General features: G+C 48.5%; 1 protein-coding gene across 11 annotated transcripts in view; it reads right to left on the bottom strand.

Annotated features, from left to right (window-relative positions):
• TPM3 (tropomyosin 3) overlaps positions 1 to 12,820 on the bottom strand; it is a 48,668-nt gene extending 35,848 nt beyond the window's left edge. For 3 of the 11 annotated variants that reach the window (XM_088456310.1, XM_088456308.1, XM_088456309.1), the window contains exons 1-2: positions 12,707 to 12,820; positions 9,771 to 9,896 (exon numbers count right to left, since the gene is read on the bottom strand). In XM_088456310.1, the coding sequence (XP_088312436.1) occupies positions 9,771 to 9,896; positions 12,707 to 12,820 (240 nt within the window). Of the gene's footprint in view, positions 1 to 2,715; positions 2,925 to 9,770; positions 9,897 to 12,706 lie in introns of those variants that run through there. The other 8 variants (XM_088456319.1, XM_088456316.1, XM_088456317.1 and 5 more) reach the window with 4 other exon arrangements.
• Positions 12,821 to 13,106: the final 286 nt, after the last annotated feature.

Below are 13,106 nucleotides of genomic sequence, written 5' to 3'. Positions count from 1 at the left end.
ATTAGAATGTCAGCTCCTGGGCTCAGCATCTCGTGGTAGGATTAGTGTGTTAACTCCTGGGTAGGATTAGAGTGTCAACTCCTCGGCTCAGGATAGGATTACAGCATCAACTCCTTGGCTCAGGGTAGGATTAAAGTGTCAACTCCTGGGTTTAGGGTCTCAGTGTGTGATTAGAGAGTAAGGTCCAGGGCTCAAGGTCTCAGGGTAGGACTAGAGTGTCAGCTCCTGGGCCCAGTGTAGGCTTAGAGTGTCTCCTGGGTCTAGGGTTCAGTATAGGACTAGAAACGTCAGATCCCGGCCTCAGTTAATGAATCGTGTCAGATCCTGGGCTCAGGATAGTATTAGAGTGTCAACTCCTAGGTTTAGAGTCAATATAAGATTAGAGTGACAGCTCCCAACCTTAGTGTATGATTAGAGTGTCAGCTCCTAAACTCTGGATAGGATTAGAGTATGAAGTCCTGTGCTCAGGATAGGATTAGAGTGTTAGCTCATCTCACTGTTGATAATTCAATTCAGCGCGATGCTGAATAACCCCAGGAGGGAGCTCCTGGAGATATTCAATTCACCGCACTATTTGCCTGGTCGGGAATTGGTTAAATCGGAGAATGCCGGTTCTCGCGACTGAACCCGAGTGTGTAGGTGCGAGAACTGGCATTCTCCGACTACAGTGCCGGCTGTGATCGCTGCGCTAAGCCGGACATCAGCCACGCCACCGGCACTTTAGTAGGATTTCACCTTGCACCGTCAGGGGAGTGCGAGAAAAAATAGTCACCCTATCAGCGCAGTGAATTGAATAGATCCGGAACTTCCTCCCGGGGCTATTTAGCATTGCACAGAATTAAATCGCCCCCACTGTATAATTAGAGTGTCAGCTCCTGGGCTCAGGATCTCAGTGTAGGATTAGTGTGTCAGCTCCTAGGCTCATAGTCTAGTGTAGGACCAGAGTGTCAGCTCCTAGGTTCAGGGGCTCAGTGCGGGATCAGAGTGTCAGCTCCTACGTTCAGGGTCTCAGTGCGGGATCAGAGTGTCAGCTCCTACGTTCAGGGTCTCAGTGCGGGATCAGAGTGTCAGCTCCTACGTTCAGGGTCTCAGTGCGGGATCAGAGTGTCAGCTCCTACGTTCAGGGTCTCAGTGCGGGATCAGAGTGTCAGCTCCTACGTTCAGGGTCTCAGTGCGGGATCAGAGTGTCAGCTCCTTGGCACAGGGTCTCAGTGCGGGATCAGAGTGTCAGCTCCTTGGCACAGGTTCTCAGTGCGGGATCAGAGTGTCAGCTCCTGCGTTCAGGGTCTCAGTGCGGGATCAGAGTGTCAGCTCCTACGTTCAGGGTCTCAGTGCGGGATCAGAGTGTCAGCTCCTGCGTTCAGGGTCTCAGTGCGGGATCAGAGTGTCAGCTCCTTGGCACAGGGTCTCAGTGCGGGATCAGAGTGTCAGCTCCTTGGCACAGGTTCTCAGTGCGGGATCAGAGTGTCAGCTCCTGCGTTCAGGGTCTCAGTGCGGGATCAGAGTGTCAGCTCCTTGGCTCAGGGTCTCAGTGCAGGATCAGAGTGTCAGCTCCTACGGTCAGGGTCTCAGTGCAGGATCAGAGTGTCAGCTCCTACGGTCAGGGTCTCAGTGTAGGATCAGAGTGTCAGCTCCTACGGTCAGGGTCTCAGTGTAGGATCAGAGTGTCAGCTCCTAGGCTCAGGGTCTCAGTGTAGGATCAGAGTGTCAGCTCCTAGGCTCAGGGTCTCAGTGTAGGATCAGAGTGTCAGCTCCTAGGCTCAGGGTCTCAGTGCAGGATCAGAGTGTCAGCTCCTAGGCTCAGGGTCTCAGTGTAGGATCAGAGTGTCAGCTCCTAGGCTCAGGGTCTCAGTGTAGGATCAGAGTGTCAGCTCCTAGGCTCAGGGTCTCAGTGTAGGATCAGAGTGTCAGCTCCTAGGCTCAGGGTCTCAGTGTAGGATCAGAGTGTCAGCTCCTAGGCTCAGGGTCTCAGTGTAGGATCAGAGTGTCAGCTCCTAGGCTCAGGGTCTCAGTGTAGGATCAGAGTGTCAGCTCTTGGGCTCAGGGTCTCAGTGTAGGATCAGAGTGTCAGCTCCTGGGCTCAGGGTCTCAGTGTAGGATCAGAGTGTCAGCTCCTGGGCTCAGGGTCTCAGTGTAGGATCAGAGTGTCAGCTCCTGGGCTCAGGGTCTCAGTGTAGGATCAGAGTGTCAGCTCCTGGGCACAGTGTAAGATTATAGTGTTAGCACCCTGGGCTCAGTCTCAGTGTAGGATTGTAGTGTCAGCTCCCGGCTCAGTGTAGGATCAGAGTGTCAGCTCCTAGGCTCAGTGTAGGATTAGAGTGTCAGCTCCTATGGTCAGGGTCTCAGTGTAGGATCAGAGTGTCAGCTCCTATGGTCAGGGTCTCAGTGTAGGATCAGAGTGTCAGCTCCTACGGTCAGGGTCTCAGTGTAGGATCAGAGTGTCAGCTCCTAGGCTCAGGGTCTCAGTGTAGGATCAGAGTGTCAGCTCCTATGGTCAGGGTCTCAGTGTAGGATCAGTGTCAGCTCCTATGGTCAGGGTCTCAGTGTTGGATTAGAGTGCCAGCTCCTGGGCTCAGGGTCTCTGTGTAGGATTAGAGTGTCATCTCCTGGGCTCAGTGTATGATTATAGTGTCAGCACCCTGGGCTCAGTGTAGGATTATAGTGTCAGCTCCCGGCTCAGGGTCTCCTGGTAAGAGTGTCAGCTCCTGGGCTCACCTGATCCCGGGCTCGCTTCTCTCCCTCCACATCCCTGCACAGCCTCTCCGCTCTCTCCTCTGCCTCGTCCGCCTGCTGCTGCAGGACCTGGATCTTCTTTTTCACGGCGTCTATGCTGCTCATCCCCCCGCCCGACATCTTCCTCCCTCTCTCTCTGTCTGTCTCTCTCCGACTGCGCCTCACACTTCCGCTCCCGCGCAGCTCACTTCCGCCAGCCACACCCGGAGCCACCTCGTGTGCGGGGACGCTGCCACCTAGCGGCAGCTCTGCATCATAGCAGCCGCCCACTCAGAGGGCCCGTGCCGGGCAGACTGCTGCCACCTAGTGTCCTTCCCTGGCAGTATCCATGGTAATACCCATCAGCGGCTCAGTACCACTTCCCACAGTCAGTGTGCCAGATGTACTTCTCAGGTTTTCTCATTCTGGGCTCTATTTATTAACATTATTTTTACTAATATAAAGTGAAAAAGGGTGTTTTCACACCCTTTTCACATTATTTTAGTTTCACCTGTAGTTATTACAGGGCAATTGGAGTAGAATTAGTAAAATTCTACTCCAATCCCTACTATCACTTATTTTTAGTAAAGCAGATCGCATTTCCCATAATTGTAATGGGAAATGTGATCCGACCATAGTTACTTAAAATAAATTGTAAAAAAATACCGGGGGAAGCCCTGTGATAATAACGCCACCTGGAGGTGGTGTTATCCAGGGTCTCCCCCGGTTACTGGGCTCCCACTCTGCTCTAATGGGGAGAGCAGAGTCAGGAGCCGGTACCAGTAATCAGCTGTGTGGTCTAAACAGACCGCAAGCTGATTGCTGTAAAAAAAAAAGAAAAACAAAATTGAAACTTTTTTTTTTTACTTACCTGAATCCAGGGACCGGTGATGGCTCCTCTCCGGTCAGCTGTGCCCTGCTGCCCGGCCATCAGGTGATCGGGTCCCAGTGCAGTATGGAAGATCACCTGATCCAGAAGCCCGGAGAAGATCACCGAAGGCCAGGAGGATGCAGGTAAGTGTAGTGAATTGAGGGGGGGGCCCGCGATCGCGGGGGGCGGGGCTTAGCATCGGTGGGGGTAGCAGCGACGGTGGGTCGGCGCATGCGCGGGCTCTTAGTCGCGGTATTTTTTCCGAAAATACCGCGACTAGAGTGCGGATGGGATCCGCAGGGACAGAGCTTTATCACAAGCTCTGTCCCTGCAAGGGATTTATAGTAAATCCCTGTGATATTGCCTGAACTCGCAATGCGAATTCACTCGGTAATATCACACTACAATCCGCATTCAATATGCGGATTGTAGTAAATAGAGCCCTCTGTATGTATAACTGCACAGTACCACTTCCCACCATCAGTGTGCTGGATCTTGTCAGTAGCTATCATTCTGCATGTATAACTGCACAGTACCACTTCCCACCGTCAGTGTGCTGGATGTACTTGTCAGTAGCTATCATTCTGCATGTATAACAATGTGTTGGATCTTGTCAGTAGCTATCATTCTGAATGCATAACTGCACAGTACCACTTCCCACAGTCAATGTGCTGGATGTACTTGTCAGTAGCTATCATTCTGAATGCATAACTGCACAGTAGCACTTCCCACAGTCAGTGTGCTGGATGTACTTGTCAGTAGCTATCATTCTGTATGTATAACTGCACAGTACCACTTCCCACCGTCAGTGTGCTGGATCTTGTCAGTAGCTATCATTCTGAATGTATAACTGCACAGTACCACTTCCCACCGTCAGTGTGCTGGATCTTGTCAGTAGCTATCATTCTGAATGTATAACTGCACAGTACCACTTCCCACAGTCAATGTGCTGGATGTACTTGTCAGTAGCTATCATTTTGTATGTATAACTGCACAGTAGCACTTCCCACAGTCAGTGTGCTGGATGTACGTGTCAGTAGCTATCATTTTGTATGTATAACTGCACAGTAGCACTTCCCACAGTCAGTGTGCTGGATGTACTTGTCAGTAGCTATCATTCTGTATGTATAACTGCACAGTACCACTTCCCACAGTCAATGTGCTGGATGTACTTGTCAGTAGCTATCATTCTGAATGTATAACTGACTGCACAGTACCACCTCCCACAGTCAGTGTGCTGGATGTACTTGTCAGTAGCTATCATTTTGTATGTATAACTGCACAGTACCACTTCTCAAGTCAGTGTGGTGGATCTTGTCAGTAGCTATCCTTCTGTATGTATAACTGCACAGTAGCACTTCCCACAGTCAATGTGCTGGATGTACTTGTCAGTAGCTATCATTCTGTATGTATAACTGCACAGTACCACTTCCCACAGTCAGTGTACTGGATGTACTTGTCAGTAGCTATCATTCTGTATGTATAACTGCACAGTACCACTTCCCACAGTCAATGTGCTGGATGTACTTGTCAGTAGCTATCATTCTGTATGTATAACTGCACAGTACCACTTCCCACAGTCAGTGTACTGGATGTACTTGTCAGTAGCTATCATTCTGTATGTATAACTGCACAGTACCACTTCCCACAGTCAATGTGCTGGATGTACTTGTTAGTAGCTATCATTTTGTATGTATAACTGCACAGTAGCACTTCCCACAGTCAGTGTGCTGGATGTACTTGTCAGTAGCTATCATTCTGAATGTGTAACTGCACAGTACCACCTCCCACAGTCAGTGTGCTGGATCTTGTCAGTAGCTATCATTCTGAATGTATAACTGCACAGTACCACTTCCCACAATCAGTGTGCTGGATGTACTTGTCAGTGGGCCTGATTTAGCAAGAATCGCAACTGCTAATACGCACGCAATCAGCCGATTGTTGCGATCTGCGTATACAGTGCGTGTGCGCAATCCGACCACCGGGACTGCGATTGCAATGACTACGCAGACCCATCGCAGAATGATTGACAGGAAGTGCCGTTTGTGGGTGGTGATTTGTCAGTGCGCTCGAACGCCGTTATAGGGACGTGCATAAATTAGCCACGGTGATGCCATACGCAGCTTGTGTAATCACTGTGTGTGATGAGGTTAGCAATTCCTGAGTAAGGTCAGAGCTTGTGTAAGTGTACGTGAGGCTGTGATTGTACTCCATGTTACCGGTGGTTTCGCAGTCTTGCTAGGTAAAGTGGGCGTCCTTATGTAGTGCTGCGACGGCATAGCGATTGTAATGGATTAGCTTATCTCAGTCAGACTGCGTTCGTAATCGCAGTTGCGATACGTAATGAATCAGGCTCAGTGTCTCGTATTCTGCATATATAACTGCACAGTACCACTTCCCACAGTCAGTGTGCTTGGTGAAATTCTCAGTGTCTCTAATTTTTTTATGTTAACTGCACATTGCCACTTCCCACAGTCAGTATGCTGGATGTAATTCTCTGTGTCTCCTATTCTGCATGTATAACTGCACAGTACCACTTCCCTCCATCAGTGTGCTGGGTATAGTTATTAGTATATCTATTCTGTACGTATAACTGCACATTGCCACTTCCCACAGTCAGTATGCTGGATGTAATTCTCAGTGTCTCCTATTCTGTATGTATAACTGCACAGAACCACTTCCCTCGGCCAGTGTGCTGGGTATGGTTATTAGTATATCTATTCTGTACGTATAACTGCACAGTACCACTTCCCAGAGTCAGTATGCTGGATGTAATTCTCAGTGTCTCCTATACTGCATGTATAACTGCACAGTACCACTTCCCACCGTTAGTTTGCCAGGTATAGTTATTAGTATATCTATTCTGTACGTATAACTGCACAGTATCACTTCCCAGAGTCAGTATGCTGGATGTAATTCTCAGTGTCTCCTATACTGCATGTATAACTGCACAGTACCACTTCCCACCGTTAGTTTGCCGGGTATAGTTATTAGTATATCTATTCTGTATGTATAACTGCACAGTACCACTTCCCTCCATCAGTGTGCTGGGTATAGTTATTAGTATATCTATTCTGTATGTATAACTGCACAGTACCACTTCCCTCCATCAGTGTGCTGGGTATAGTTATTAGTATATCTATTCTGTACGTATAACTGCACATTGCCACTTCCCAGAGTCAGTATGCTGGATGTAATTCTCAGTGTCTCCTATACAGCATGTATAACTGCACAGTACCACTTCCCACCGTCAGTTTGCTGGGTATAGTTATTAGTGTATCTATTTTGTATGTATAACTGCACAGTATCACTTCCCACCGCCAATTTGCTGGGTATGGTTATTAGTATATTTAGTCTGTATGTATAACTGCTCAGTACCACTTCCCTCCGTCTGTGTGCTGGGTATGGTTATTAGTATATTTAGTCTGTATGTATAACTGCTCAGTACCACTTCCCACCGTCTGTGTGCTGGGTATAGTTATTAGTGTATCTATTCTGTATGTATAACTGCTCAGTATCTCTTCCCACAGTCAGTGTGCTGGGTATGGTTATTAGTATATTTAGTCTGTATGTATAACTGCTCAGTACCACTTCCCACCGTCTGTGTGCTGGGTATAGTTATTAGTGTATCTATTTTGTATGTATAACTGCACAGTATCTCTTCCCACAGTCAGTGTGCTGGGTATGGTTATAGGCATCTCCTATTCAGAATCTATTCTGTATGTACTGTATAGCTGCACATTACCACTTCTGCTGTGCCATGTGTAGTTCTCTGTATCTTATTCCGCATGTATGGATAACACCGTGGTAACATGTACCTGCCGTGTGTAGTTCTCTGTATCTTATTCCGCATGTATGGATAACACCGTGGTAACATGTACCTGCCATGTGTAGTTCTCTGTATCTTATTCCGCATGTATGGATAACACCGTGGTAACATGTACCTGCCATGTGTAGTTCTCTGTATCTTATTCCGCATGTATGGATAACACCGTGGTAACATGTACCTGCCATGTGTAGTTCTCTGTATCTTATTCCGCATGTATGGATAACACCGTGGTAACATGTACCTGCCGTGTGTAGTTCTCGGTATCTTATTCGGCATGTATGGATAACACCGTGGTAAAATGTACCTGACATGTGTAGTTCTCGGTATCTTGGTATGGTAACATGTACCTGCCATGTGTAGTTCTTGGTATGGTAACATCTACCTGCCATGTGTAGTTCTCGGTATCTTGGTATGGTAACATGTACCTGGCGTGTGTTGTTCTCTGTATCTTGGTATGGTAACATGTACCTGCCGTGTGTAGTTCTCAGTATCTTGGTATGGTAACATCTACCTACCATGTGTAGTTCTCGATATCTTGGTATGGTAACATGTACCTACCATGTGTAGTTCTCGGTATCTTGGTATGGTAACATGTACCTGCCGTGTGTAGTTCTCGGTATCTTGGTATGGTAACATGTACCTGCCGTGTGTAGTTCTCAGTATCTTGGTATGGTAACATGTACCTGCCGTGTGTAGTTCTCAGTATCTTGGTATGGTAACATGTACCTGCCGTGTGTAGTTCTCAGTATCTTGGTATGGTAACATGTACCTGCTGTGTGTAGTTCTCAGTATCTTGGTATGGTAACATGTACCTGCTGTGTGTAGATTTCGGAATCTTGGTATGGTAACATGTACCTGCTGTGTGTAGTTCTCGGTATCTTGGTATGGTAACATGTACCTGCCATGTGTAGTTCTTGGTATGGTAACATCTACCTGCCATGTGTAGTTCTCGGTATCTTGGTATGATAACATGTACCTGGCGTGTGTTGTTCTCTGTATCTTGGTATGGTAACATGTACCTGCCGTGTGTAGTTCTCAGTATCTTGGTATGGTAACATCTACCTACCATGTGTAGTTCTCGATATCTTGGTATGGTAACATGTACCTACCATGTGTAGTTCTCGGTATCTTGGTATGGTAACATGTACCTGCCGTGTGTAGTTCTCAGTATCTTGGTATGGTAACATGTACCTGCCGTGTGTAGTTCTCAGTATCTTGGTATGGTAACATGTACCTGCCGTGTGTAGTTCTCAGTATCTTGGTATGGTAACATGTACCTGCCGTGTGTAGTTCTCAGTATCTTGGTATGGTAACATGTACCTGCTGTGTGTAGATCTCGGAATCTTGGTATGGTAACATGTACCTGCTGTGTGTAGTTCTCAGTATCTTGGTATGGTAACATGTACCTGCCGTGTGTAGTTCTCAGTATCTTGGTATGGTAACATGTACCTGCCGTGTGTAGTTCTCAGTATCTTGGTATGGTAACATGTACCTGCCGTGTGTAGTTCTCAGTATCTTGGTATGGTAACATGTACCTGCCGTGTGTAGTTCTCGGTATCTTGGTATGGTAACATGTACCTGCCGTGTGTAGTTCTCAGTATCTTGGTATGGTAACATGTACCTGCTGTGTGTAGATCTCGGAATCTTGGTATGGTAACATGTACCTGCCGTGTGTAGTTCTCAGTATCTTGGTATGGTAACATGTACCTGCTGTGTGTAGATCTCGGAATCATGGTATGGTAACATGTACCTGCCGTGTGTAGTTCTCAGTGTCTTGGTATGGTAACATGTACTTGCCGTGTGTAGTATCTCGGTATGTATCTGCGGTCTCTTGGCCTGATTCATATGTGGACGCATTGCCGATATTTACGCAGTTGAGCGACTATGGTCAGACTGCGCAGGAGTGACGATCGCATTGCCCACACGCCTAGTTACCAGGCTCAGTGACGCCGCTTGCAGTGCGGATTCCTTTGCACAGTGGCTCACATTCAGGGACCGTTTGGGGGTGGTTTCGGGGAATGGCGGTAAAAACACAGGCGTGTCACAGATCTTTGGGGGCGTGTCTTAGCATACTACCCACCATTGCATGACCTGCGACCACCGTTGCGTATTTGTGCGCACGTGCTCAGACCTACAAAGCTGCTGGTGGGCGTCTCCATACGTTCCCAGGCGGCTGTAGCATTGGCATACTTTGGCACAGTAGCCGCGTACAGGATCGCAGCCGGGAATGCGTCGGCATCCAGGCCCTCTGAATGTCGTGTCCTGGGTGCAGCATAGTGCATGGTACTGGTTCTGCCTCTATGGGGTAAGTGCCCACATTGGAATAATAGTAGAGCATATAGTCATACATGGACGTACATCAGCTGCCTTCTTCTCAGCCACCTCCAGCTTCTCCTGAGCGTCTTTCAGAGCCTCTGAGTACTTATCCAGCTCATCCTCTGTCCCCTTCAGCCTCTTCTGCATGGAGAGCAGCTCCTCCTCTAGCTACAGAAGGGAGATGACCATGGTACACATGTCACATATATGTGATATGGAGGGGGCAGGCGTGCAGAGGTGACAGACACAGGGAAGTTAGTAAAGAACTTGTGATGTAAGATGGAGGCTGAGTGTAACGGTGAGATGTCAGTGGTAGGGAGAGGGGATAAGGGAAGGTAGAGAGAGGTATAGATGGTAGGGAGAGGGGATAAGGGAAGGCAGAGAGGTATAGATTGTAGGGAGAGGAGATAAGGGAAGGTAGAGAGATGTATAGATTGTAGGGAGGGGAATAAGGGAAGGCAGAGATAGGTATAGATGGTAGGGAGAGGTGATAAGGGAAGGCAGTGAGAGGTATAGATGGTAGTGAGAACGGATAAGGGAAGGCAGGGAGAGGTATAGATGATAGGGAGAGGGGATAAGGGAAGGTAGAGAGAGGTATAGATGGTAGGGAGAGGGGATAAGGGAAGGCAGGGATAGGTATAGATGGTAGGGAGAGGGGATAAGGGAAAGTAGAGAGATGTATAGATGGTAGGGAGATGGGATAACGGAAGGCAGGGAGAGGTATAGATGGCAGTTAGAGGTATAGATGGTAGGGAGATGGGATAAGGGAAGGTAGAGAGAGGTATAGATGGTAGGGAGAGGGGATAAGGGAAGGTAGAGAGAGGTATAGATGGTAGGGAGAGGGGATAAGGGAAGGTAGAGAGAGGTATAGATGGTAGGGAGAGGGGATAAGGGAAGGCAGGGAGAGGTATAGATGGTAGAGAGATGTATAGATGGTAGGGAGAGGGGATAAGTGAAGGCAGGCAGAGGTATAGATGGTAGGGAGGGGGATTAGGGAAGGCAGGGAGAGGTATAGATGGTAGGGAGAGATGATAAGGGAAGGTAGGGATAGGTATAGATGGTAGGGAGAGGGGATAAGGGAAGGCAGGGAGAGGTATAGATGGTAGAGAGATGTATAGATGGTAGGGAGAGGGGATAAGTGAAGGCAGGCAGAGGTATAGATGGTAGGGAGGGGGATTAGGGAAGGCAGGGAGAGGTATAGATGGTAGGGAGAGGTGATAAGGGAAGGTAGGGATAGGTATAGATGGTAGGGAGAGGGGATAAGGGAAGGCAGGGATAGGTATAGATGGTAGGGAGGGGGATAAGGGAAGGTAGAGAGATGTATAGATGGTAGGGAGGGGGATAAGGGAAGGTAGAGAGATGTATAGATGGTAGGGAGGGGGATAAGGGAAGGCAGAGAGAGGTATAGATGGTAGGGAGGGGGATAAGGGAAGGTAGAGAGATGTATAGATGGTAGGGAGGGGGGATAAGGGAAGGCAGGGATAGGTATAGATGGTAGGGAGGGGGATAAGGGAAGGTAGAGAGATGTATAGATGGTAGGGAGGGGGGATAAGGGAAGGCAGGGATAGGTATAGATGGTAGGGAGGGGGATAAGGGAAGGTAGAGAGATGTATAGATGGTAGGGAGGGGGATAAGGGAAGGTAGAGAGATGTATAGATGGTAGGGAGGGGGATAAGGGAAGGCAGAGAGAGGTATAGATGGTAGGGAGGGGGATAAGGGAAGGTAGAGAGATGTATAGATGGTAGGGAGGGGGGATAAGGGAAGGCAGGGATAGGTATAGATGGTAGGGAGGGGGATAAGGGAAGGTAGAGAGATGTATAGATGGTAGGGAAGAGGGTAAGGGAAGGTAGGGAGATGTATAGATGGTAGGGAGGGGGATAACGGAAGGCAGGGATAGGTATAGATGGTAGGGAGGGGGATAAGGGAAGGTAGAGAGAGGTATAGATGGTAGGGAGGGGGATAAGGGAAGGTAGAGAGATGTATAGATGGTAGGGAGGGGGATAAGGGAAGGTAGAGAGATGTATAGATGGTAGGGAGGGGGATAACGGAAGGCAGGGATAGGTATAGATGATAGAGAGGGGGATAAGGGAATGTAGGGAGAGGTATAGATGATAGGGAGGGGGATAAGGGAAGGTAGAGAGGGGTATAAATGGTATGGAGGGGGATGTATAGATGGTAGGGAGAGGGGATAAGGGAAGGTAGAGAGAGGTATAGATGATAGGAAGGGGGATAAGGGAAGGTAGAGAGGGGTATAGATGGTAGGGAGGGGGATAAGGGAAGGTAGAGAGATGTATAGATGGTAGGGAGGGGGATAAGGGAAGGTACAGAGATGTATAGATGGTAGGGAGGGGGATAAGGGAAGGTAGAGAGATGTATAGATGGTAGGGAGGGGGGGATAAGGGAAGGTAGAGAGAGGTATAGATGGTAGGGAGGGGGATAAGGGAAGGTAGAGAGATGTATAGATGGTAGGGAGGGGGATAAGGGAAGGTAGAGAGGGGTATAGATGATAGGGAGGGGGATAAGGGAAGGTAGAGAGAGGTATAGATGGTAGGGAGAGGGGATAAGGGAAGGTAGAGAGATGTATAGATGGTAGGGAGGGGGATAAGGGAAGGTAGAGAGGGGTATAGATGATAGGGAGGGGGATAAGGGAAGGTAGAGAGATGTATAGATGGTAGGGAGGGGGATAAGGGAAGGTAGAGAGGGGTATAGATGATAGGGAGGGGGATAAGGGAAGGTAGAGAGATGTATAGATGGTAGGGAGGGGGATAAGGGAAGGTAGAGAGGGGTATAGATGATAGGGAGGGGGATAAGGGAAGGTAGAGAGGGGTATAGATGGTAGGGGGAGTGGTAGATATTAGGGAGTGTGGATAAGCAGATTATAGCCCTTTGACCTTGGACCATTAGAGTAGTTACATTATAAGGTATGAGACACGTGTGGGTCACTGTACACACGGGTAATGGAGTAAATCCTCCGTCACCTGTTTGCTTTTCTCCTCCATCTGCTTCTGCTCAGTCTCCGCCTGTTCTGCCCGGTCCAGAGCATTCTCCTTGTCCAGCTTCAGCATTTGCATTTTCTTCTTGATCGCCTCCATGGTGGCACAGGAGGGCTGCCTGACTAATGGGGGGTCGAGCTCTTTGCACCTTGCTCTTTATAAGTGGGTTGGGAACACCTGTCCTTGGGTGGTCCTCCACTCCTCCCTCTTATCTGTGAGAGCCTCTGCTCGCTGCATTGTTATGCTAGGTGTCCATATTGGGACTGCGATGGACAGCTGGTGGAGGAGTATGAGGAGCTGGTATGATGGTTATGATTCTTTAGTTGCAGCATCAGCAATAAGTAGAGGCATTGTCATCAGAACATTGTCATCCCCCTCCTCTCCC

The sequence above is a fragment of the Taudactylus pleione genome, unplaced genomic scaffold, assembly GCF_031769625.1.
Source record: "Taudactylus pleione unplaced genomic scaffold, aTauple2 ptg000696l, whole genome shotgun sequence".
Classification (NCBI taxonomy): Eukaryota; Metazoa; Chordata; class Amphibia; order Anura; family Myobatrachidae; genus Taudactylus; species Taudactylus pleione.
The sequence above is the reverse complement of the archived record's forward strand: the minus strand, read 5'-3'. Positions and strand labels throughout refer to the sequence as shown.